Source organism: Electrona antarctica (genome assembly GCF_951216825.1).
Source record: "Electrona antarctica genome assembly, chromosome: 20".
Lineage (NCBI taxonomy): Eukaryota > Metazoa > Chordata > Actinopteri > Myctophiformes > Myctophidae > Electrona > Electrona antarctica.
Window position 1 is genome coordinate 32502671 of NC_136801.1, and position 27182 is coordinate 32529852.

At 41.6% G+C, this 27182-nt stretch overlaps 2 protein-coding genes across 3 annotated transcripts; both read left to right on the plus strand.

Moving 5' to 3' along the window:
• Window positions 1-539: 539 nt before the first annotated feature.
• Window positions 540-17495, plus strand: LOC306913251 (putative ferric-chelate reductase 1). Its single transcript, XM_079489841.1, has 15 exons — window positions 540-889; window positions 1438-1586; window positions 3123-3220; window positions 4154-4367; window positions 6838-7038; window positions 8273-8374; window positions 8991-9135; window positions 9229-9339; window positions 12828-12943; window positions 13285-13371; window positions 14513-14604; window positions 15002-15060; window positions 15775-15912; window positions 16446-16471; window positions 17331-17495. The coding sequence occupies exons 1-15, from the start codon at window positions 682-684 to the stop codon at window positions 17418-17420; spliced, it is 1836 nt and encodes a 611-aa protein (XP_079345967.1). The 5' UTR covers window positions 540-681; the 3' UTR covers window positions 17421-17495.
• A 441-nt stretch (window positions 17496-17936) lies between these two features.
• LOC306912978 (uncharacterized protein) lies at window positions 17937-26664 on the plus strand. 2 transcript variants are annotated; one of them, XM_079489467.1, is made up of 10 exons: window positions 17937-18769; window positions 18880-18942; window positions 20376-20554; window positions 21235-21364; window positions 21902-22189; window positions 22559-22864; window positions 23577-23740; window positions 24382-24498; window positions 25404-25491; window positions 26089-26664. In XM_079489467.1, the coding sequence occupies exons 1-9, from the start codon at window positions 18718-18720 to the stop codon at window positions 25473-25475; spliced, it is 1371 nt and encodes a 456-aa protein (XP_079345593.1). In that variant the 5' UTR covers window positions 17937-18717; the 3' UTR covers window positions 25476-25491; window positions 26089-26664. The 2 variants fall into 2 exon arrangements, with proteins under 2 accessions (XP_079345593.1, XP_079345594.1); XM_079489468.1 differs by lacking the exon at window positions 18880-18942.
• The last annotated feature ends 518 nt before the right edge of the window (window positions 26665-27182 follow it).

The following is a 27182-nucleotide window of genomic DNA, read 5'->3' on the forward strand; positions in this document are numbered from 1 at the left end:
ATATTAACCCCTTTATTAGCACTTGCACTATCATAGACTATTTGAAGATCTACAAGCTCATTGTGAGCTTGTAGATCTGCTACTTTTGCAAACGTTTGCAAAAGTAGCAGATCTACAAGGTACGTTTGGAAAAAAATCTGGAAATGGACCATTCATATTGAATCCAATTATCTTGTATAGCCTACTTGTATATAGGCCCACTCAAAAGTTGTAGCCTACTTGTAACAGAGTTATCAGTTTTGTATTGCCACTTTTACTCAAGTAAAAACTACTAGGCCTACTGCTGAAAACTGTTGCTTTAATCTGTCTCAATTATCCAAAATACTTTTCACAGGAAATCTAGACTCCAAGATCCCTAGGGTTTACATTTTTAGCCTAATCCACCCACCCATCTGTGAACGTGTGTGTGTGTGTGTGCATGTGTGTGCGTGCGTGCGTGCGAGAATATAAACAGAGCAGCAGGTCTCCAAGTCCTCCCCTCCCATCTCTCTCTCTCTCTCTCACACACATAATAAAAACTCGTCATAATTAAACGCTAGGTCACCTTTCCTTGTTGTCGCGCGTCACGCGCGCTCTGTCGCCTCCAAATAAACTTTTTTTGTTGCCACGCTTCAGGCTTCACTGCGCTGAGCGCTCAGATTGTTTAAGGAAACATTATTGATCCAACGGATTGATTGCGAGATGGATCGCGTTGCTTCCTTGATAGTAGTAGGAGCGGCTGTCGTCCTGGCTGCTCTCCCCGTGGTTTGGAGCTACAGCTCGGGTGCAGTCACCGGGAGTTGCGGGGACCTCACCCCGGGTCACTCCGGCGGTGGCGCGCAGACGAACCCCGCACCTTTCACCGTCACCGCAGACAGGCTGAGCTACCAGGATGGAGACCGCATCACTGGTGAGAGACTATCCCCATACGCCCCATGTATGTCCCCATATGTCCCCAGTCGCTCACTCACTCTGTAGCTCCCAGCTACAGAAGTAGCGTACTTGAGTAAAGATGGAAAGACATTCACAGATTAGCAAGAATCTCTTTCCATCTTTACTCAAGTAATGAGCGTAGGGACTGAGGGCACTGGGCACATATGGAGCACCTTAGCCCTGAAACATGACTGCCATGATGATTATCATGGCAGTCATGTTTCAGGGCTAGGAGCACCTCTGATCAAAGTTAGGCACCTGTAGGCTACTCTCCATAGGATTTAGAGCCAAATGGAGACATTTAATCATTTTTGGACCATTAGTGTGTGACTGTGTACACTGTAGTATAAGCATGCATGTACATTACCGCTACTATTTATCAATATTGTTAATTCATTCATTCATTCATTATTTCATTGCTCATTCTTCTCTTTTGAGCTTTTAATCTCCTTTCGGTTTTCTGACGGAACGAAATACTTTCCTTATAAGAACACACACTATAGTTTGTTTGTGTTGTTCCTCCAGTTCAGCTGCAGGCTCAGGATCCATCGTCTCCATTCATGGGGTTCATGTTACAAGCCAGAGAGGAGGGAGGAGACGGCATTCCTCTGGGATCCTTCACTGTGGAGGATCAGGATCACCTGGCACAGCTTCTCACCTGTAACGGAGCACCTGTGAGTCGCCAGCTCATTGTTTACACCCACTTATACGACCACTTTCAACCTCACCTCCCAAGTTTTCTTTTAGCTACAGTGACACACCCAGTGGTTATCAACGTGCGGTCTGGGGACCCCACCAGTGGGACTGTGAGGGTGTTTGATTGATTGATTGAAAATGTTATTAACAGTTTGCAGAATTACAGTACATTTCAAGCACAAACTCAATACAAAGGCTGTTAACTGTGAGTGGACGACCCAATTAAGCATTACACTTGTTTACAACAGGGTCCACCATGTTCAAATCATCAAAACATTTAGAGACGTACAAATAGACACTTCTATATAGACAAAGAACAGATTCATCATAATGGAGGTAAAAAGGGAAAAGAAACATATAGTGAGGGAAAAAGGGGGGGGGGCGGTGGGGGGGGATTCAGATTTTACGGGGGCCAGTTTCGAATTGCAGCCATCCGTAGGTGCCCTTTGAGAGCGGTTTTGAAGGAGTCAAGGGATTTGCATGTCTTAATGACTGTTGGTAGGGCGTTCCACATTTTGGTGGCATAGGAGCGAAAAGAATTTAGTCCCTTGTTTGTGCCGAATCTGGGTTGAACATGATTCGTTGCACTCCCTCTGGTGTTGTGGGTGTGGACTTCGTTAACATTAAGGAAGTATCTACACAGGTACATGGGTATCTTGGTGGAGTATCGAATCTTGTGGACCAGACCCATTGCAAGATGCTGTACTCTGTCGCCGACCCTAAGCCATGCCAGTCTGTCAAAGTGGGCAGGGGTGAGGTGGGTTCGGGGGGTGAGGCCAAGTAGGAGCCTGACCAGTTTGTTTTGGGAGGTCTGGAGCCTAGTTTTAAGGGCCTTTGAGGTGCTGTGGTACCAGGAGGTGCATGCATAGTCAAAGAAGCCTTGTACAAGGGCTCCTGTTAAGGTCTTCAAGGTGTTTTTGTCGACCAGTGAGGAGATCCTGTAAAGGAATCTTGTTCTTTGGTTGACTTTTTTGATTACGTTGGTGGCCATTTTATCACCGGAAAGATTAGCCTCCAGGATGGAACCTAGGTAGGTAATTTCATCTTTAAATCTTTAAATTTCATCTGTTCCAGAGGGTCCCCTAGCAAAATGTGTTACAATAGTGCAGGGGTTCTCAACGATGTTGGCTGGGGACCCCCGGAAATGCTTTGGCCATGTCTCACCCCTCGCCCCTGCTACTTCTTTTCAGTAGCAAAGCACGTACAATTGGTTATCGGCTAAAATAGCCGATCTACAAGCTTGTAGATCTTACTAAGATCACTATTTTTCCAGTTTTAGCTTCCTAAGATCATCTTAGGAAGCTAAAACTGGAAATAGCGTTATAGCCTTTTAAGGTAAAGACTGGTCTAAATTTAATGTACGTGTCTGTTTTGCACGCAGGAGACACGGGGAGCAAAGTAGGTTACTAAATCACAAAGAATCTTCTGGAGTGTATGAATGCTTGCAGACATTTTGGTTTGGTCGTACGGAGCTGTGTCCAACACTTACGGAAGTCTCTTGTGTTTTCTTGCAGAATTCGGCAGCATCACACACATCGAAGGGTCACAAGACGTCGGTACGAGTCATATGGACAGCAGCAGCCTCAGTACAACCCAAACCCATTCAGTTCAGGTAATTACAAACGATAACTGTAAAATGGCATGCTTTTCTGTTTCCATGATTGATTTGTTATTTATGCCATTTGTATGTTATTATATCTTCGCTGCATTGAGTTGGAAACCTTGCATGTCCAACGCTGTTACTTTTCAGGGAATGGATCCAACTTTTCATTGATTTTTATGGAACCCACAGACACACTTATAAGGCCTATTCATACTCTAGGTTTAGGTGATAAGGTGACCACTGAAATGGTGGTAAAAACAGAGAGATGTGTTTGGGTGAGCGGTAACCACCACGGAGTGACGTCATATTGTAGTTTTTGGTGGTCACCTTATCACCTAAAAGTGAAGTACGAATAGGCCTTCAACCACTTTCAACCTAGCATCGCTATGGTGGACATGTCATTATCGGCGAAGAATACAGTAAAAAATGAAAGAGGTTTCCACTCAACCATGACAATATGTTATATTCTTAATTATAGATCATAAATCGATTAAAATCAAACTGGTGACAATTTAAATTGCAATTAAATCACAATTTGAGTCGTGATGCAAACAGTAGAGGGTGAGTCTAAAAATGAGAAGAAAATACAGGAGAGCATTGATACAAAATGAATAGTAATATACTAATTAAAATAATTAAAAATTAAAAGAAAAAGAAAATCTTGGATTTACCAAATCTCCACCAGGCCAGGCCTCCTGGTGGCGCTATAATGGGCCATTGTGAAAAGGGTGCCCTTTCTTCTTATGCCTTGGATGGCAATTGGATGATTAACAGGATCGGCCTCCTGGTGGCGCTATAACAGGCCGTTCTGGAAAATGTGGGGTTCATCGTTGGCATCCAGGGAGTGTGTGTGCTGTGTGAGTTGAGTGAATGGCTGCATGCCTATTCTTAATACTAGCGCTAGAAATACTTCCATAACATTCTGCGCCTCTTTTCCTGCAGTGCGACGTTCGTGCGGAGCTACAGTACGTATTGGGTAGGAGTCAGAAGTCCTTCACTGTCGTACAACAACAGTACAATCAGCGTGAGCACTCCGTCATACAGTAACGACAGTGTGTTTACTACACCGTCTTACAATAATGACTCCTCAACCACAGCTGTGTCCACCGTTAACGTCAACACCAGCTCCTCCCCGTCCACCACTAAGACGCCCGCAGTAAGTCATGTGAAGCAGTGTTTCCCAAATGTATAAAGGGTCTGTGACCCCAGTTTGGGTCACGGACATGTGAACCACTGGTGGTCCGTGAAGGTATTGCATGTGGTCCCTGACCATGCATTTAGTAATGTAGGATTGGTTGATTTTTTGTAATTTTCTTTCTACTAGTTGAGAAACAGCTGTGAACTGAATGACCTGGTGACCTATGATGGAGGTTATGAAATTCAACAAAAAAGGGGAGTTAGAATCTCAAGAGGGGGAAGTGCACCAGATAGTCTGGATGAGTCAATATTATTAGGAAATTATTAGTAGTACCATTGGTTGAGAAACAGTGTGCACATGGGGTGCATAGCAAGTGTTACAAAAGCACTAAGCTGTGTGGTGCATGGTCCCTCGTTCACAATCAGTTGAGAACCCCTGATTTATATAATGTGTTCTTGTACGTTTGGGTCCTGCTGGGGAGACAACAGATTTTTCTTTTGGGTCTGGAGCCGAAAAGCTTTTTGAACCTCTGGTTTTAAGACAACCAATGACTGTGAACCTTAGATATACCTTACATCAGTAGGAATAGGACAATTGTGTGGGAAATGTCTCTATTCAGTGACCTAAAGCCATTGGTGGAGTACTTCTCACTCACCCAACAGTAATCAAACCAACATACTGAACAGTATAAGTGTATATACAAGTTATCTATTGATTACTTTTGACCATTAAAAAGTAATCAACTAATTTATTAAATTAAAATAATTGTCAGATATTACTCAAGTCCTAAGAGAGAGCAAACATTTAGCGAAAATAGCCGGTACTACTACTAGACTGTAGTACTTTCAGTACACTGAATCCCCAATTAAAATATAATTATTAGTAATTAGTATGAGTATAAAAGTATGAGAACCACTGGTATATGGTAGATGGGAACACTGGTGTAGTGCTTTGCAAGGTACTCAAAGCTAGCCTGGCGAATAAGCCAGACTAATTTGTTCTTGCCAACGGCTGATTCGGTCTGGCTTTAGCCAGGCTAAAGGCCTATTCATAGTCTGGATTTTCGGTGGTGAGGTGACCACCGTTCCGGTGGTGAGCTGACCACCGGAGCTGAAATAACGTTGATCGGTGGTGAGTAAAAACAGAGAGAAGGGCTGGAGCGGTGGCGGTGGTTTGCTCTTCACCGCGGCTCGTGACGTCATGTTGTATTTCGGTGGTCACCTAACCACCGAAAATCCAGACTATGTATGAGCCTTAACTCAAAGCCACTAACCTGTTAGATGTAACAGTGAAGATCACCTTTAAACTAGTCTTGCATAGCCAGACTTATGATGAATCTGCTGATGTTGTAATTCTGTGGGCTAGAGGTGTGTGGTAACAAGATTATAAAAAAAAAGAAAAAAAAATATTGTATTGCAGAACCAATGTGAACGAGGGAGCACGTTGTGCTTCCTAATTTGGAAGTCATTTAGAGTATGTGGTAAAGGCGTGTTGCTGTGTCCTAAAAAACAACACACACACACACACACACACACACACACACACACACACACACACACACACACACACACACACACACACACACACACACACACACACAGTTGGCATAGCCCTGTCACCGCTTGCCTTTGCCGTTAGTCAGCAATCCAAGAAGGCCATACAATGGATCTAAATGTATTCCAGATGTTATTATTATTTTCATTATTAGTATCACTATTATTAGTATTTTGTTAGGTGTTTCAGTGCAGTTGCTTCTGGTCTTGATGTAGTGTTTGAGTGGTTTGGAGAGCTTCTATGTTTTGTTGATGTTGTAAGTGTATTGTTCTGTGTCGACATATTTAATGTATTGTTTTGTATGTACTGTATTCATTGTGTTGTGCCCGAGGACCCCCTCTAAAACGAGATGATACATCTCAAGGGGCTATCCTCTAAAGGAAATACAATTTCAATATATAGATCTCCATCTATATATAGAAATAGATAGCTGATCGTCTGGTTATGTGAGACACAGACCATCATCTATAGCAGGGCAACTTTGACGATGGAGAGGGCCACTATATTTCCACACTCACTCCCTAGGGCCATATATTACTGTCGTAGCAAAAATAGCCGATCTACAAGCTCAAAACGCGCTGCGCTGCGACGCGTTTTGAGCTTGTAGATCGGCTATTTTTGCTATATTCGAATTGAAATCTTGAATTTTTGCTATTTTTGAATTGGAATCCTGAAAATTAACATGTTTATGTCATTTCAAATGCCTTTAATTACACTTGTGTTGCGCAATGAGCTACTAATTTAGACTGAAGTAATTACAGCGGGTCATGTTTGCATGTTGTGGAATTGTAACAGCTGAAACCAATATTATATCAGTATTCTGACATTAACCTGAGGGCCACATTAAGTGAAGGTGGGGGCCGCATGTGGCCCCCAGGCCGCCAGTTGCCCACCCCTGATCTATAGTGTCTCTGCTCTCCTTATGCTCCCCCAGAGCCTCATCTCCAGTGCAGGCTGCGGTGTCAGTAAGGTGTGTTTCAGCGAGCCTTTGGACTGTGACCCGGCAGTGAGCAGCAGCAGCTGTTACTTCATGTCGGCTCTGATGAGGCCTGGCAGCCAGCCTGCCGTCCAGTTTGAGGTGACCGGTCCCTCAACGGGATACGTGGCCTTCGGGTTCTCAGACGACCAGATGATGGTAAACACAATGTCACTGTCCCAATAAGTATGGCATATGTAGACAGACAATGTCACTGTCCCAATAAGTATGGCATATGTAGACAGACAATGTCACTGTCCCAATAAGTATGGCATAAATTATGTATGTAGACAATGTCACTGTTCCAATAAGTATGGCATATGTAGACAGACAGACAGACAGACAGACAGACAGACAGACAGACAGACAGAAATAGCTATCTCACAAAATAGCTATATATTCTGAAATCAATCATTGCTGACTGTTCAGTAACATGGGTGTCCCAATGTATCTCAATGTTCGAGAACACAGACAAAACACGTTTAGTCTTACTTACTAGTGTACCTGCATGTACACAAGACTGATACTGTAACACGAAAGCCTGGGTATCGAGGCTACTGTAACACTAAATACCTTGAATTTAGTCACCTGCCTTTTCTGGTGTTTGTCCAGGGTAATGATATCATCTATAGGCCATGTGTGTGCGTACAGTGTGTGAAGTTAAAGATGGAGTGCCGTGATTTTTTTCCCACCCTAAAACATGATCATCAGGTCTTATTGTTATATAAGGAGGTATAATGTTTTCATAAAAGTGCACAGTATTTGTTAAAATGTTGTTTTTATGTGGGCACGCCCACCAGTTCATTAAGTATGCCTGGTTTGCCTGGTGGGTTCTGATGGGTGATGATCCACCTGGACTAAAGCCGCACCCACAGCTGTAGTCGTATGATAAAGGGGGAGGGGCTGATAGTGTGATGTCACTATATTACTGTTTATTTCATTGGCCCGTTTGACTGTCAAGGGTTCAGCCTCCAGGAAGAAACCCTAAATACAAAGTTAATACACCATTGCACATAAAAAACGACTCCAGGGTGTCTAATGAAGTACTGTCACCTCATAGACATATGAAAAACTGGAAAAATACAAAAATTGTGGCACTTCCTCTTTAACCCATTTTTGGCGGGAACCCCTTTTGGTATTAGCATTATGTTATGCTTTAGCTATTGAAAAATAGCAGATCTACAAGCTCATAGCGCGCCACCGAGTGGCGCGCTACAAGCTTGTAGGTCTGCTATTTTTGAAAAATCGAAGAACGACTGACATAGAAACATAGCTTTTTCAGAAAACTGTCAGGATGTAGAAGATTTTTAGAATCTGATCTCAGGTCAAAATGGGTTAAGTATGTATTCATTCACACACATCAAGTGGTCTATCTTTTCTCCTCTCTCTCTAGGGTAATGATGACATCTATATCTGTGTTGTTAACAGCAGTGGAATGGTCCAGGTGCAACATGCCTTCTCAACAGGAAGAAAGACACCGCACACTCTTCCTCTGGTACGCCAAAACCTTCACACACTCATGTTAAAGTGTTGAGAATGAATCTGAAGTTCTACAAGCTCACACAATATTTTTAGATGGGGGAGGTCCGTGGTCAAATTACTCTTACATATTCATATACTCTTCACACTGATGAAGGCTGGATAGCCGAAACGTTTGTCCTTAGTTCAAATATGAAATAAACTATTTGAACTGCAGTCTTGGTGTGTGCGACCCACTACCTTTATTTTGGTCCGTGGTCAAATACATCACAACCTGGGGGGTTCTTAATAATACTAATAATAATAAATTTTATTTATAACGCACTTTACATTTGAAGCAAATCTCAAAGTGCTACAACAAGAGAAGAAGAATAAGTGAGTAAATAAAAGGACTAAAATTAGCACAATTCATGCATTTCATGGTATACTGCTAAAAGGATTAAAAGTACACCGGGCAACTAATGGTCCAACTGGCCAAATGCCTTGTTAAAAATAAATGTCTTAATTCTTAGTTCTTGACATAACATTGCTGGATATTGACAACCCAATATCCCTGGCAATGAGAGCTGATGAATCATCACGTAAGCCATTGTTTCCAACACAACACAAGTATTATTTTCCACCTTCACCAGGGGAACGTCACGGACGTGAGGGGCTGGATGAAGGACGGGGTGATCAGCTGCTCCTTCACCTCCATGAACCCCATCTCCACTCAGAGGACCAGCGGCTTCAATACGCCCTACTATATCATGATGGTCCACGGGCCCAGCCTTGACGGTAGGCTAACTGCAATTATTGGTGGTGGTCTTAGTGCTGGGAAGAGCAGAACAAAAAAAACAATCTTCGTCTTCATTGTTCTTCACTGGACAGGTCAGATCAGAATCCACAGCAGCACCTTCATCAGTGACACCAAGGTGGACATTTCACATCCTCAGCTTGTTGACAAAGCTGCATGGCCGCCCAACATCATCAAAGCACATGGTGAGTACACACCAAGGGGCCAGTGAGGCTATTCAACGTTGAAGCACTGGGCCCTAGTGGTAGGAGGAGGGACTACAGGCGGACCCGTGGATTCATGACCGGGAAACCCCGTGCAGCTGGGCTTTAACATTGAGCGCTTGGTTGCACTTCCGCATTTGACCACCATAATTTGGTGGTCAGATGCGTACTTCCGGCAGTCTTCCGGGTGCTTCAAAACGCCACTGAGCAACTTCCACTGACATGAATAGCTGGGGGGGGGCGGAGCTTCGCGCCAGTTCAGTCTCTATCCTTTTATATACTCTATGGTACACACCGAGCACTATTCCCTCGCATGTTTTGCTGACGTCACGTGTACACACACTCCAAGGTGGTCTCCCTCCCTATCTCGCCAGCTCTTTAGTAAACAGAAATACAATGTCAGACCCATGGCTGTCATGTCAGGATACCAATTTAATCACAAAAAAAAAAAAACACATTCACAAAACAAACAAAAAACTGCATACAACATTGGACCTGGAACACTATAAATTTGATGCTGGAACAAGCTATATTTAATTATATTTGTACAGTCTCTGAGTTACAGATTAGACACAGATAGATACATGAACACAGGTGTGTACAGTACTACTGTAAACACTCTATACAAACCCTGATGTTAATGAATCCCCATGGGAGCGATTAGTGTGCACATGTGTTATCTTATATGCCATGTGATGCATGTTGTTGTCATGCATGTCATGACCCTCACAAGTTTGCACTTATTGCCTAAGGTTTATTACTGCTGGGTGAAGGATTAGCAATCTTTACTGCTGTCGCGCCATCCTCGGTGGGCAAGAGGGCTTTAACCTCCGTCTTAAGAATCACAATCTGACGTTTTTGTTAAACTATGCTCACAGTTACATCAGCCTCAGATTAGTTCTGGTTTTGTTATCTCAGTCCAGTATGTACTGACAATCATGCCCATACTATATGCATTACATTTTTTAACTTTGACAGAAATATTGTTCTCACACTATGATCATTATTCAATCTGGGAGATATTATGATCATTATGATCCTGTAACATACTGTAGAGTTTATAGATATACTGTACATATTATAAATATATGCATTTACATAAACTACATTGGGAGGAAAAACTTTAAATACAACTAAATCTGTTGTAATTCAGTGTAATGCATTTAGGCCTGACGTCGAAATAAAAAAAACGTTCGCTCTGAAAGAATAATATATTCAAAGATTTGTGCCGCATTTTTACGATTTAAAAAAAATAGCAGACCTACGAGCTCGTAGCGCGCCACTCAGTGGCGCGCTATGAGCTTGTAGATCTGCTATTTTTCAATAGCTAAAGTATAACATAATGCGTAGTTAAAACACCAAAAGGGGTTCCCGTCCAGAATGGGTTAATAAAAGTCACATATCGCCTAGAACGACATTGGACGAGTTATTAGTTTATAATGCATCCAGCATCGTATTATAATTTTTACCAGTTCTTGGCATCTCCGTCACCTGACTGAAAACGCTGTGCTTCCGCGTTGCGCGACGTCATTGAATATTTTCCCTTCGTCCACACTACCTTTAGCGACGATCTATAGCGCAGTTTTCCTCAGAATTGAAGCTCAGATGAGGTGTTCAAGATGCACTTGCCACCTTACTTAACCTCTTGCACAAACACCTTGAAGGTAGTAAAACCCATGCCAGGCTGCTCTTTATTGATTTTTCCTCAGCATTCAATACCATACAGCCCCATGTCTTGGTTGATAAACTGGTTAACTCATTTGGTATAGATCCTTGTCTGGCAGGCTGGATTCTTGACTTCTTAACTAACAGATCTCAACGTGTAAGGGTTAACGAGATACTGTCTAGCTTCCTGACATCTTCTACCGGCTCGCCCCAGGGTTGTGTTTTATCTGCCTTTCTTTACATTCTTTATACCAACGATTGTGTTAGCCATTTCCACAACAGATTCATCATTAAGTACGCTGACGACTCGCTCATCGTCAGCCTGCTTGATAACGATGAGAACTGTCACGGGCAAGTGGTAGACGACTTTCTATCCTGGTGTGACAATGCTTTCTTGCAGCTTAATGTCTCTAAAACAAAAGAGCTATGCATAGATTTTAGACGTTCCCCACAATCCCCCCAGAAGAGTGTTGTCAATGGACAGACTGTAGATATTGTACCCAGTTACAAATATCTAGGCACAACTATTGACGACAAGCTGAAATTTGACCTAAATACTGATGTAATGTATAAAAAAGGTCAACAACGCTTGTACTGTCTAAGGAAATTGGCTAAGTTCAATGTCGACAAGACTCTGATGAAACTGTTCTACAGTGCCTACATCGAGTCCGTCATTTCTTTCTCGATTATCTGTTGGTATGGTAATCTCTGCATCAGAGACAAGAACTCCCTAGGGACAATTGTAAAAGTTGCCTCTAAAATAATCGGTTCACAAATGAACAGCCTAGATCAGATCTTTAAGAAACAGGTGCTTAACAAAGCCCTGTGTATCCGATCTGATGCTGCTCACCCTCTACATGGAGAGTACATCCTTCTCCCATCCGGCCTTCGCTTGCGAGCCCCTTGTGCCACAAAAAACAGGCACAAACATTCCTTTGTCCCTGTCTCTATCTGCACACTAAATGCTGCTGTGGGTAGATCTAGGAGATAACTTATGATAAGCACTTTTACGTACTTACCTTCATACTTTTTACTTACTTTATTTGTCTCGTGCCTAATGCCTATGCACTCGCACTTTTATGACTATGGCATAGCACTTTAACGCCTGCACTTTATTGGTTATGTGCACCTTTGTACTTTGGTATGATCTGCTATGTGAACTGTTGTTTATGTGTACTTGTCTCATTGTTTAATGTACGTCTATGCTGCAACCCAATAAGCCTATCTCACAGAATTTCCCCGCCCCCCTTAATACGCCCCCTTTCGGGGTTAGTGGTGATAGCGTGACGTCACTCCATAGACGCTACATGTTAACAGAGGTCATTTAAGTGTACAACTTTTGTTTTCTCAAGGTAAGGTTTGTTCTATCTGTTCGAGCTGATTTACCATCTTGTTTGCTTCATAATAATATTGGTCTGTCACATTTTTACATTAGAAAAGAAAAAAACGTGTAAATGCTAATGTTAAAGACACCACTATTTACCGGAAGTGGGCGTGGAAAGCGGGCTGTGAGATAGGCCTATTTGCCCTTCGGGGACACTAAATAAACTTGAACCTTGAACCTTGTGATCATACAGAACATCAATGTTTTAGGAGCTCAATAAAAGATCCCTGCGACCTCGCAGTACTATATTAGCGCTTCTGATGAAAGCGAAAGTATCTATGCCCCGGAATGAATGATTGTTACTTCCGGTTCACAAAATCAGCTGGTGGCTCTTCAAAATAAGGGCTTACGGCTGAAACGCTCTTTGGTGGCATAGAAGCGACTAAACTTGACCTTAATCCAGTTTGTGCTGGTGTTCCAGGAGCGTTGATGCTGATAGCGTGGATGACCACAGGGACACTGGGGATGCTGTTTGCCAGGTATCTGAAGGGCGTGGCCAAGGGACAGGGCTGCTGGGACAAAGATGTCTGGTTCCTGGTGAGACCTCAGAGTTTTACATCATCACTTCATGCAAGGCCCGAGGAATGTGGCATATTATCAAATATAATTTGTACCTGTCGGGTGGAAACCTTGTACAGTATACAGCTTGTAGATCAGTTATTTCCACTACTGTTGTGGCAGTGAGACACTTGCACAACAATTGATTTCCATACAAAAAATAATTTGATGTTTTTGGAATGTCACACTTTCTTTGTTTTGACATTTTGTAACTCATTACGATTATACTTGTGTGTGTGTGTGTGTGTGTGTGTGTGTGTGTGTGTGTGTGTGTGTGTGTGTGTGTGTGTGTGTGTGTGTGTGTGTGTGTGTGTGTCCAGGTTCATGTGGGTTTGATGATATTGACCGTGGTAGCCACCAGCATCGCCTTCATCATCGTGTTCTCTCATGTCCGGGGCTGGAGTGGGGTTAGTGGTCTGACTTACACACCATGTACATGATTTACACACACCAGGCCTTTCACAGTGCAGTAATATGCACATAAAAGCTTATAACCAGTAAGACGCCTGAGGGCGAGGTCACGTGCACGTATCCGCCTTGTTGACGGCAGACTGCTGGGCGAGCACTCGCACTTTGGCATGGGGGGTCAGATCAACATGGAAGGAATTCTGTACTGGCCATATAAGGAGCATGTATTGAGTGTACAGGGTTTGATGAGGTCAGATCAACATATGGAATGTCAGAACCGGTCAGCTCCATATATGGAGATCTAAGGGTGGTAGCAGGGGCGGCGTCTTGAGTGTACAGGGTTTGATGAGCGCCGGGCCTTAATTTCCGGGCCTGTTGAGAACTCTAGTTTTCGCCGGCTGCAGGGCGCGGCTGCACTAATAACTTTGGGGCAGGCCTGTCTAGAGTTTGAATGGACAGGTATAAGTAAAACGGGTTCTGACATATATCCATATATGGAGATCTAAGGGTTTGAGGTTTGAGATCAGATGTAGAGTTGCTGGCCAATATTGATGACATCGGGGATCTCCATATATGGGCTTAACTGCGACAGCAGGTCACATTTACTATGACATCTCAATCCCTGATGATGTCACGTGATGTCACGAGACATCAGAAATCCCCCATATATGGGGGATTTCTGAGTTATACACTGACTGACGGACAAAAATGTACGATTTAATAGTAAATGCGACCTGTGGTCGCAACAAACACCTTGTGCAACTAATTTGAACTGCTGTTTGTGTCGACGTGCCGTGAGAACATCCACACATTTTCAACGAGGTCGATGTTTCACCGTGAATGCAAGATTCAGCCTGCGTGGACCAAATTAATATAGCTTGATATGAAATATTCACTGATATTAAATTTCACTGAGTTAAATTTGCAGATTGTTCATCGTACTGTTTTTGTTTTTCTCTCTGTACTTGACTCTCACATTGTGAGCTTGTAGATTGGCTGTATACACATACCCAAGTATAAAATAGTACTTAATTGGTTAATATACGTTTTGTAATAATATTAATGATCTAAATCAAAAAGTAATTTGTTGCTTTTTCAAATAATTGTTGTGGAGTAAAAACTGTTCTGTATTGTTTGCAGGGGGCTCATCCAGTCTTGGGGTGTCTTGTGATGATTCTATGTTTGATGCAGCCTGCTGTGGCCGTGTTCCGCTGCACTCCACACCATCACCTGTAAGTATGGATTCAAAAAAATGTAATTAAATAAAACAGCCAAAAATTGGAACTAGAACACTATATCAATTTAAGATGATACGTTATAGTTGTGGGGTTTTCTCTCCTGATTGGATGAAATTGGCAACCTAATTCGGTTTACTAAAGAGCTGAAGAGACAGGGAGACCCCTGTTACTGAACAAACACTCTGTAACAATGGTTACTATCACAATATAGTTATTAGTTATTAACAAAACAAAACAAAACAAAAAGTGTACAGATTATTTAGTTCCATTTGTACACTGTCAGAGTTGACTCAGTAATTTGCTGTGTTATTTGAATGGTTGTGTGCATGCGTGCGTGCGTGCGTGCGTGCGTGCGTTAATATGCTTAATATTTCTTAATTTTCTTCACCAGGAGGTTTCTGTTTAACTGGTATCATTCTCTGAATGCAGTAGCAATCAAAGGCTTGGCGGGTAAGGAACTGTTGCTATTAATCATTTATGTGACACCTCAGTATTTTATGTATTTACTTTATATTTACCAGAGAGTTAGAACCAGTGAGTAGGGATGGGGTCAGCCTTACTGTATGTTCCCTCAACCCAATAATATTTTATTAAGGCCATGACACATCTGTCTCAGAGGAGGGCTGTGGACAGGTCAGAAACTTGGGGAATCCAAGCTAATAGAAACTGCAGGCTTTCTGTTCCTGCAGATATTCCTGAAAGCCATTGTTCTCGCGTAATAAATAATACAAAATAAATCTGACGATGATGTCACTGGTAGGTGGGTTTCTGATTATTATGATTTGTTCACAATTATATCATGGCTATTAGTGAGGATCAGTTACATGAAGATAGGTTGAAATGGTGTTCAATTGGTGTAATTGCATATGTATTACAGGCTTTTTAACCGTACCACAACGACCAAACTAAAACAATGTAGTATACAAAAAAAAACACAAACATGATGGTAGTTCCATTCACTCTCTTCTACTTCTCTTTCTGGTCAAAACAATCATAGATAGATCAATCTATATCTATCCATCTATCTAGCCATCACTAATCTCTCTCTCTCTCTCTCTCTCTCTTTATCTCTCTCTTCTCTCTCTCTCTCTCTCTCTCTCTCTCTCTCTCTCTCTCTCTCTCTCTCTCTCTCTCTCTCTCTCTCACATATATTTCATCACACAGTGGCAGCCATATTCACAGGCCTCAAGATGATTGACGGCACAGAGGACAAATGGCTGATGAAGGTGATGGGCGGGTTCGTGGCCTGGGAGGTTTTATTCTACATCCTGTTTGACCTTCACAGCAGGTGGCTGCACAAAGGTAAACACACTACGGTAACCATGACAGCAGTAACATGCAGGTACAGAGGTAAAGAAAAAACAAAATAATGAATGGGAAAACTTGAACCATACAGCTTACTGTGTCTCCAGTTTGAGGCATTTAGTTTCTAATTTAATAAAAATAATGTATTCACATTTTAATTAATTAATTGAATATGGATAAAGTATTAATTATATATATATATTTTTCTAATTAAAACTTAACACTCCTGAAACACCAGCACAAACTGGATAAAGATGGATTACACCACATTAAAATGCATTACACCAAAACCTGAACCCTAAATTTCCTATTCTGGGGGCAAACATTTGGTAAAAAATAGCCGATCGACAACTTGCCAACACGTGGGTTTACAGTGCTTTGTGAGCTTAAAGATCATCTATTTTGAATAAATGTTAGGATGAAGAGAGTGGACCAAATACAGAGCCAACTCATTTCATGTTATTAAGTGACTAAACAATTTCAGAAATGCAGTTTCTATAGCACGTTTGACTCTTCTGTTTCCTCTCTAGATACAGAAGAAAGTGACTCTGCAAAGGTAAGACCCAAACACAACAACGGAGCCTGACTGTACAGTAGATCGGTTAGAATTCATAGGTCACCGATTTTAATGTAACGCAACTAGGGGTGTAAAAAAACCCGAATTAGAATCGCGATTCCCGTTATGAACGATTCAAAATCGATTCATAATTTCCAAAAATCGAGTTACAGGAGTTTTCACTACATGTTTGTGATATGAAATGTAAGCTCCCCCTAATCACAGTAAACATCATGTCTTCAGTCATTTTCAAGTTACTGTAGTATTGAGTATAGTCACTTCAGTTGGCTGGAGTAGATTGTGATGAAATCCTATGTATTGAATCGAGAATCATTTTGAATAGAGAATCGTTTTCTTGGTTTTGAATCGAATCGTGACCCCAAGAATCGGAATTGAATCGAATCGTGGGACACCCAAAGATTCACAGCCCTAAACGCAACACAGGAACCCCAGCTAGTGTTTTTTGGTCGTCCAACAGTTTCGTATAACCGCTCTGTGGGAGGAAACAAAAAAATAGCAGATCCAGCGTCGGGGAGCAACCTTATAACTTTATGGGAGCAGCGGCGATAGTGCTGGCACGGTGGCACCTGGCAGTGCGCTGAATGCATGCGCGTTCATTCGCTGGGCGCGCAAACGCAAAAAATTGTCGTTCTTGATTGTGTTACGCGCATGCAAATCACATGCACGCGCACGATGGGGCCTTTTGATTTGGTGTAGCGCCAGGGCCTTCGGAGGGGTTGATTCAGCACTGCGATCAACAAGCTTTCAGATCGTGTATTTTCACAAGTTTTAGAAATTTTGGGTTAAAACGGCATTTCCAAAGTTCTAATACTCTTGTATTCATTTGTGCTCTTTGCAGGACAGCTGGTATTTGATGGTGTTGGGGCTGTTTTCTCTCGGGAACCTCACTTTCCTCATTGCGCTGCTGGTCGGAATCGGGATGTCCTGAAAACGACCACCAAGAGAGAGAGAGAGAGAGAGAGAGAGAGAGAGAGAGAGAGAGAGAGAGAGAGAGAGAGAGAGAGAGAGAAAAGACAACTATGAAAGCCTTTGGTCCATTAAGACCGGGAAAGCATCTGTCATTTTCTGTTTTTGTGATAAATACAGCACATTGGTTGGCTATTTAAAAATAGCAGATAGACAAGCTCATAGCGCATGGCTTTGTGCCATGCCTATTTTTGAAAAGTCGTGAGAATCCTTGCAAATATTTCAATATATTTTTTTAATAGAACATTTTCTACTTTTGGTCGATGGCCAAATAAATACATATCATTTGGGGGGTCCTTGACATCAAAAAGTTTGAGAACCACTGATATAGCAACATATGTTTTTTAGAAGAATGTTAAGATTTAGAAGATTTTTTTTTAAATCACCTTGTAAAAAATAAATTATATATATATCATGTATATATATATATACATGATGTATGTATGTGTATATATATATATATCCACGTGCCAGAACTGTTATTTGCACCTCGTTTTGTATGTATTTTATATATAATTCGCTGCTCGTACCTCAGTTGTACGGACAACTAAATAGTTTAACTCATATTTGATACTGATCTAGTGTAAAAACTCAAACTATTCAATAGGCTTGCCAAGGTGTACATACATACTGTATTTAACCGGTTGTTTATATCACTATAAGCACTTGTAGATTATGCTTATAGGCCTACTGTATATTGATGAACTTTGACATATTTCATATATTAAAAATATATGAAATATATTTAATGTGAATTATCACGTTCTGGTGAGTGATTATCACGCTTGTCAGGAGAAAGATTGACAGTCAGAACTGGAGGGCTGGAACAAAGTAGGCAATAGGAGATTTTTTTTGCATGATTATTGACTTCATTCACTAAGTATTAGTAATAATACATGTATTTATATATGGTAAATCATTTCCATATTAGCCTACCAATATAATATCTGTATTCCAACTGTGTTCAGGACATGTGTTTTGAGTGTCGTTTTAATGAGTGAACCCCGAACTGAAAACTGATTTTTGGACGCCACCTAGTGTCCAGCAGCAAACACTACATGTGATGTCTAGTATATTTCCTTGACCAGGAAGTGGGGGGTGGAGCGTGGAGGTTTGTTTACGTGTTTCTGCCTGGATTGGTCAGAGAGGGGTCAGCTGCCTGAAAATGTTTTGTCAGAAAATCTTTTCGATTTTTGTTTATGAAGTAAAATGAACTCATTTGGAGCTTATTATTGTCTCTATCCAGCCTATGTACGACAATGTTGCGTTTTTTCTATTTTTTGCTCGTGATTCTGAGTTGTTTTGCTGGTGGTAAGTAGCCTAAGTAGTTTGTTTTCAGCTACATACAACAATAAAATCACATTTCAGTTAATTTCGCTTCCTAATTTTAATGAGCAGCTCTGAACTTTACTAATCCGCAGTCCAGGTACATATAGAAACAGTGGTGGTCGTGGAGGAGGAGGAATCGTCCGAGGTCAAACCAGGTAACAGTTTTGGAGGACACTCCTGCAATTCATTATAGAATGATAGAAACGTTTTCGAAAATAATCACAAGATTCACAACACGTATAGGTACAAGACATCAAGTGGTCTCTGAATGCATTCATGCTGGAATTAAGTCACGATTCACGAAACACCTCAAGATGCATAATGAACTCATTATAAACGATCACATTATTCTTAATTTGTCTCATTGATACTTCATTACAAAGAGGAAGGCACATAATTTGGTATCACTTCACTTCACTCTATGACAATGTAATTACAGTAGCATGTCAATCACAGTAATAATGAAAGTATAAATCAGGCATGACACGACATGTATATTCCCAAATCTTCTATTTGATTAATAATAATACATTACGATATTATGAGGAGTCTGGGCTCGGTTATATTTTGTAGGGTCACTTAGAAGCAAGCACGGTATTGAGTAATAAGGTGTTTGACAAGTTTTTGCCACTGACATTCTTAGATAGGAAGACTAAACTATAGTGGTGGCCAAATCCCTTATATTGTACCATTTTCATTTTGCATGTTACGATCTTTATTTGAGGGCCTGTTTTGATGAATTGAACAAGGTGGACCCTCTTGTAAACAAGTGTAATGCTTAATTGGGTTGTCCACTCACAGTTAACAGTCTTTGTATTGAGTTTGTGCTTGAAGTCTACTGTAATTCTGCAAACTGTTAATAAATATATCAATCAATCAAGCCTACAAACTCCTCAAAAACAACTACAGAGCTCAGAATGAATCTCTCAAGACAGATCTTTTTCCTTTTTTTGCCGATGGGTTCCCAGATTGTCTCAGAAGAACATTTATATTCTACCTATAAGGGCGGATTCTGCCAATGCTTTTTTTCTTCTCTTTTCATTTATTTTCCAGAAATCCGCAAATGGCAGCAAACTGCTCCATTCCCATTGAAATGCATTGGCAGAATCTGCCCTTATTTGTAGAATGAAAGTGCGACGTGACCGTGCCCTAAAGATCATATTTGGTGTAGTCCATCCCCATATTATTTTATAAGAATTTCTTTACTCCGGTAAGGGAAGTTCACCGTTTTTTTCACCAGAGCCAGCAAATTGGCTATTCCTATTTTTGAATGTAAAGTTGCCAAGGGAGTATTTACTTGCATATGAGCTACAGTGAAACAGCCCTGAAAAAGAAAAAAGAAAAGAGTGTCAAACTGAAAACCAATCTGAGGTCCTTTAAGCAGCAGACTAAAGCAATAAAGCATGCTATTAAAAATGGTTCCCCTATAGAAGGTACAATTTCTCTAGTATAGTAGGGAAAGATAGTGGAGCACTTGTCATTTGTTTTTTATTGTAATGTATATATCTTTTGTAATTTATTAAATGACCTGTTATGATCATATAGTTTAATCACTTATCTGACCTTTGACATGTCTCTTGTTTCTAAGTCTCATATGGAACAACAATACTTATATGCTATGGGAGTGTTCTTACCACGGGCTGGTCTCACATGGGTTACCCCTACAATCGTAGGATCATGGGGTACATCCTCGCCGACAATCTGACCATGTTCTTCACTCCAAGTCGACCTGGCAGCCAGAGGATACAGGTGTCTGAAAACGGAGTGGTGAGTAACATATCTGAATTTTCAGATATTCATTCAATCCAATTGGCAACGATTTGCTTTCCATCATTGTGAGAGATTTCTGAGGCCAGCCCTCCTATGTTGTTGTCACTTGAAATGCACATTGCACAATGCACAACCTACGTTTATATGGTGATAGATCCTAAGATAATTATACTTATTATTAGACCGATTTCATCCACAGTTAGGGGTTAACCCATTCTGTATGGGAAGTTGGGAACCCCTTTTGGTGTTCATTATGTTATACTTTAGCTATTGAAAAATAGCAGATCTACAAGCTTGGTGCCGCGCTACGAGCTTGTAGGTCTGCTATTTTTGGAAAATAGTGAAAATGTGGCGCAAATCTAATATTCTTTCAGAGCGAACATTTTTAACTGAAATCTTTGCTTCTGGAGGGTCACTGGAACAACATACTTTCAGATTGGGGTCGGCGGCCAATTACTTATATTTTTGGAGGTCCTTGACATAAAAATGTTTGACAACGACTGACATAGAAACATGGGTTTTTCAGAAAACTCTCAGGATTTAGAAGGCATTTGTAGAATCGTCCTCAGGTCTAAATGGGTTAAGTCTCTTGCTCAGGGACACCTCTACACATTGCCGGAGCTGGGAATTGAACCTGGGACCTTCTTCCATATGTGTTTGTGTTGTCCCCCATGCAGTTGTTGGACCCACACTACAATTTCACTAATTACAAATTCATAGTACACGAAGTGACGGAGAAAGATGACGGAAGGTTTTCTGTCCTTATGGACGGCATCTTGACAGACGTCCTGACACTGGAGATCGAAGGTGAGGCTGCTGGACGCTTCTATTCCAGGGACATTATAGTTTATTATAAAATAATATTTCATACATACAGCTGTGCCTGTTTTAAGCCTTTTTGTCAAAAAGTGCCGAAAATAATACATCCACAATCTGATGAGACACATTGCATTGTGCTAAATATGGAGTGTTTCACAATTATAAACATTTGATGTTTACCACTTGAGTGCATAAAGTTACCTAAGTGGAATCATGCAAACTCAAATTGTAAATATTAATTAACAATATTTGGAATCATGTTAAATTAATTAGCCTCAAACTCTGACACTTATATATTATATTTTGGGTACCAATCACATTCCCCCCCTCCCCGTGTGTGTGTGTGTGTGTGTGTGTGTGTGTGTGTGTGTGTGTGTGTGTGTGTGTGTGTGTGTGTGTGTGTGTGTGTGTGTGTGTGTGTGTGTGTGTGTGTGTGTGTGTGTGTGTGTGTGTGTGTGTGTGTGTGTGTGTGCGTGTGCATGCATGCGTGCGTGCATGCGTGCGTGCGTGCGTATGTGTGTGTAGATTGTGCAGAAGAAGTGGAAGTACATTATGGAGACACCTACAGCATTTCATCAAGCATCTCACACTATGCGTATGCCCTCTACTTCGCCCGTCAATGGTACTCAGATGAGCCAGCGGTGCTACTGTGGAATCGCACCGGCAACCCAAAAGGCGTTGTGGGACGCATGGGAAGGCTGGTGGGCAACAAGTGGATGATTGAGAACATCACACAGTCTGAGCACAGTGGCTACTACACGTTCAGGGACAAGAACGGGGAATTTGCTTTCAGAAGAAAGATAGTAGTTGAAGGTTAGGATTCAGTAACAAATAGCGGTCCTTTTATTCACACTGGCGGTGTGATGAGATTTGACCAGTGGTTCTCAAACGTTTTCATGTTGTTTTCACGTTGCTGCAGGAATGAGCCGATAGGCGAGTTCCGTAAGCAGCGCAGAAGTAAATATCGGTGCCAGGGACCCCCATACAAGATTTGTGTTTATTTCAATTATTCCGAGTTTCACCGTTTGTTTTCAAGATGTCAAATAATCATACAAAATAAATGCTCTCGGTGTGTACAGAATCTTTATGCGTTTCATCTTGACTTTTTTATCCACTGTGAAATTATTGTATTTTGAAGTTATTGTAATACATAATCTCTTGTTTCTCTTTTTTCGTATACAGCGATATACGAATATTTTGACAAATTAAATGGCGAGGAGTTCCTCCTCACCTTCGAAATGGTCCCTGATGTGCTGGTGGGAATGACCTTCACCCCACATTCCGGAGGCGCAGAGAGGGTGCTGATGATGAGAGGCGAGATGGTGACTGATTGGGAGTGGGTGTTTGACGGTAGAATGTCAATGTCGAGGTCCACCACGCATCTTCATATCAGGATCACAGACGTGCAGCCGTCTGACGCTGGTCTCCTTCAGATCAGAGACCAGCAGGGCAACCTGGCTCTGGTGGTGGAGCTGGACACACCTGAAGGTGAGTGATGCTGGTACTTGTTGGTCCTTAACTGTTGGTTGGTAGAGTCAAACATTTTGAACCATGTTGCACAAAATCAATCAAGTTAATTTCATCCACGCAATGTGATATCAGTCCAACTTGTGGTAGATTAGTTTTTTACTTGTCTGGCTTAAGTGGCTAACATCATGTCCCCCACACACGTGGCTATTATTCCATGTTATTTAGACAGACACTAGGTTTACCTGTGATCCTAGTTTACAGAGGCACTACGACTGCACACTCTCTGCATTTGATGTATTATGCTTACCTTGCATTGTAAGTCTCTGGATAAGAGCCAGAGGCGTATCTATAATAAGGCGAGGGCAGGCGTCCGCCTGTCCAGCTCCATTTCTGGCCTGGCCAAAATCCATACAATGAGAAAAAAAAAGACAAAAACAAGACCTGAGAACTATTAATGGACAGCTGATTGGCCGTTGCGGTAGAGCGCGACCCTCAATCACCCATTGGAATGTAAATGCATGCCTTTCAGCCTTTGTATCCTACTCGTCTGGCAGGTATATCTCTTTGAAAACTTTAGTGCTACGATTGTGTGCGGGGAGACGACAATTAACACATGATCTTGCCTGCCCAAAACGTAATTCCTGGATACGCCACTGATAAGAGCACCTGATAAATGCCTTAACTGTATTCCTCTCGTAACATTGACCTGATCTTCTTGTTGTTCTTACAGGAACTTCTAATGAGACTTACATCGGTATTTGCGTTGCCGTGGGCCTGTTATTGGTGCTGGTGGTCTGCTGTGTGTGTGTGAGGAAGCACAAGAACAAAAGCAGGAGGAACAACTGTGCTCCGCTCAGTGAAGCAGCAGCAGGAGGAGCTGTATCTTTCAATAATGTAAGTAGCAAGAAAAAAACCTAATACCGGCATATCAAAACCAATATTAGAACCAAGCAATTACCCATTTTGACCTGAGATCAGATTCTAAAAATGTCTTCTACATCCTGACAGTTTTCTGAAAAAGCTATGTCAGTGGTTCTTCTATTTTTCAAAAATAGCAGACCTACAAGCTCGTAGCGCGCCACTTGGTGGCGCGCTATGAGCTTGTAGATCTGCTATTTTTCAATAGCTAAAGCATAACATAATGCTAACACCAAAAGGGGTTCCCGCCCAAAATGGGTTAAACTTGCTCATGTAGGTTTATCGAATATTCGGGAAGCATAGAATTTAAACTTGTAAAAACGTTGTTTTTGTTTTTAAATAATCAACTAAATTGGTTAGTCTGATTAACCACTTATATTTTGTTGAACAATGGTGACTTGCAAAAAACAGCTTCTTATTTTCACAATTGTATTTGAAAATAAAATAAAATAAATGTTTTTCTTTCATCATAATCGACGAAAAAAAAGTTTGAAATATTTGTGATATTGATTGGAAGTCATATTGCCCAGCCCTACAGGCTCCTGTCCCTCCAGCCTATGGGATGTAAGGCAACTAGCTCTGTGTTTTCATGTCATTTCAACATGTCCTTGGTTCAGTTCCAGGACACCACTCAACCTTCCACTTCAGCTCATCCTAGTTCATCACATGGACCGACATACTCTGCCCCACTGTCCCCCAAAGAGCCTGGATCCACTGACCACCAACCACTGGTGGTAGGTTCTTTATACACCATCATTTGATCCGGGCCAACATTTCAGAGCAATGGAGAGTGTGGAGTGCAAGCAGGAATGGTGGAGAAAAGTGTCCGGTGTGATGTGTGATAGCAAAGTATCAGCAATAATGAAAGGGAAGGTGTGCAAGACGGTGGTGAGACCAGCAGCTATATTGTATGGTTTAGAGACAGTCGCACTGAGGAAAAGACAGGAAGCAGAGCTGGAGGTAGCAGAGACTAAAATGTTGAGGTTGGATAGGATCAGGAACGAGTACATCAGAGGGACAGCGCATGTCAGATGTTTTGGAGATAAAGCCAGAGAGGCCAGACTTAGATGGTTTGGACACGTACGAGGATGGTGCGTATATCGGTAGAAGGATGTTGAGGTTGGAACGAGGCCTAGAGGATAGACCAAAGAGAATATTTATGGATGTAGTGAAAGAGGACATGAAGTTAGTTGGTGTGAGAGAAGAGGAGGCAGAGGACGGGGTGAGATGGAGGAGGCAGATGATTCGCTGTGGCGACCCCTGAAGGGAAAAGCCGTAAGGAAAAGAAGAATGTAAAATGTCTTTTGTCCAGTGCTCTTAATTGTCAGGGAAAGTTGTCCAGCGCAATTTTGATTGCGCCCTAAATATCCTTTAACTCCACCAGGACACATCTTTTCCCCGATTATTTTATTATCTCAGAGTGGAGGAGAGAGCATCACATATTAAATTAACACTTGCATGTACAGTCACATATTAACGTGTATTAGTTTTAATTTTGTCGACTAAAACTATGTGCCTTGACTAATCCTCTACACTTTTATATGGCCATGTACACTATGCTTTCCTTGGTCAATACAATGAATGAATGAGTGAATTAATCAATCAATCAATACTGATAAGGACCGTTTGATCGTTCCAGGCTCCTGGTCCAGTACAGTCCATTTCAGCGTCTGGTCGTCCAGTCTTCATCCATCCAACAATACACTTCTAGTGTTACTCAACCGCTGGTAGGTGGACTTAGCCTGGTTAATAAACCAGACCGAATCAGCCGTTGGCAAAAAAAAGTTGCCTACCAGCGGATTTCGGTCTGGCGAGGCTCAGTAGCACGCCTCTTTCCTACAATCGAGAACAGGTCGGACCAATCGGGACACGGTATGCAATATGGGCGGGCTTTGGTACAGTGACGTTCAATGCTTGAGACTTTTGACTGACAGTAGCTCTGACCAATTGCGTCAAAGAGAAAATGTTCCCCGGGAAATGAAATCCAAGTGGAGCCAGCCCAGACTGATATACCGCGACAGTGTTGTGTGATATTAGTCTGGCTTATTAGCCAGGCTAAGGTGGACTCACTCTACTTTCCACAGTATCGCCAACAATTCCACCATTTATTTAACCTATGTAGGGCTATGACATTTTACCTGACGATTAATTGTTACTCAAATAATTGTGCACAGGGCATATATGACAGATAACGTGCACATGTAATAACTTTCAGACTTGTGAGACACGCTTTGAGCTTGTAGATATGCTATTTCCACTATTTATTTACATGGAAATGATTATGACGACTTTAATTGTGTTGTGACTGTCTCTGCTTTCTTCAGGTGTCACCACCAGACCAGCTGTGCCTTTGAATTCTGACCTCTGAACTTTGACCTTCCAAACTCAGCTTTATCGTCACATTACGGGTTTACAGCATAGCGTTATAAAGGATAGAGAGCGGACCAGGAGCGACAGCCCCACTCTCCCCGCTATTCATTTCAATGGAAGTTGCTCGGTGGCGTTTTGAAGCACCCGGAAGAACGCTCTACATTTGCCAAGGAAGAATTTGGTTGGAAAATGTGTGGAAGTGGAAAGGAGCGGTCAATGTTGAACCCCAGCTGCGTGGGGTGGGGGGTGGGGTTACCTTGTGCTGAATGCAGGGGCCCGACTGCAGGTCCAGCTTTGACCAGTAGGCTCGGCGGCTTCAACGTCGGTCAGCCGTTCTGGGGACTTGGTTTACGGTCGTAAGAAAAAAAAGGAAAATAAATAAATAATTTTAAAAAGCGGTTGAAATTGGTACAAACTGCCATGATTTATTTTTATTTTTTATTAAAGGTCAACATGATAGAAATAGAAAGAAAACTTGGAAAACAGGTCAGCAATGTAAAATATTCCTTTATGAAACTTTATGAAATACATAAAAAATACAAATACAAAATACAAAAATCTAATAAAAAAGATTAAAAACATAATCACAAGTGATAGTTCACCCTCAATAACTTTTTTTTTACGATTACTCACCGCGTGGAGATTTGAATTCATGGATATTGTTTGTCTTTGTCACATTCCTAAGCCAATAATGTGATAGCTATGCTCCCTATGGAGACACAAAGGAGACTATTTGTGTCTCCATAGAAGGGAACCACTGCTGGTGTAGCCTGGTTAATAAACCAGACCGAATCTGGTGGACAATATTAACATTATTGTCATCTGCAATCAATTGTATTATGCAAAGTTATTATTGTGGTATATACGATTATTTTGGGGGGGTCGCTGCCTAAAATATTTGGTTACCCTTGATCTAGAATTCCTTAGTTGTGATGGGTCAGTGATGCTTATGGGTCAGGGACTTGTCAGGGCCTGCCCAACAGTGCGAATGCCAAATCTTGGAGGAGCAGGAACTCCATCTAGTGGCTAAAGGTGACCATTACAAATA

Coding starts and splice junctions, on each gene's coding strand:
- LOC306912978 (XM_079489467.1), top strand. CDS start 18,718: ATGTTGCGTTTTTTCTATTTTTTGCTCGTGATTCTGAGTTGTTTTGCT. Junction 18,770..18,879: donor TCTGAGTTGTTTTGCTGGTG/GTAAGTAGCCTA, acceptor ACTAATCCGCAG/TCCAGGTACATATAGAAACA. Junction 21,365..21,901: donor CCTGACACTGGAGATCGAAG/GTGAGGCTGCTG, acceptor ATGTGTGTGTAG/ATTGTGCAGAAGAAGTGGAA.
- LOC306913251 (XM_079489841.1), top strand. CDS start 682: ATGGATCGCGTTGCTTCCTTGATAGTAGTAGGAGCGGCTGTCGTCCTG. Junction 8,375..8,990: donor CACCGCACACTCTTCCTCTG/GTACGCCAAAAC, acceptor CACCTTCACCAG/GGGAACGTCACGGACGTGAG. Junction 14,605..15,001: donor TGCACTCCACACCATCACCT/GTAAGTATGGAT, acceptor TTTCTTCACCAG/GAGGTTTCTGTTTAACTGGT.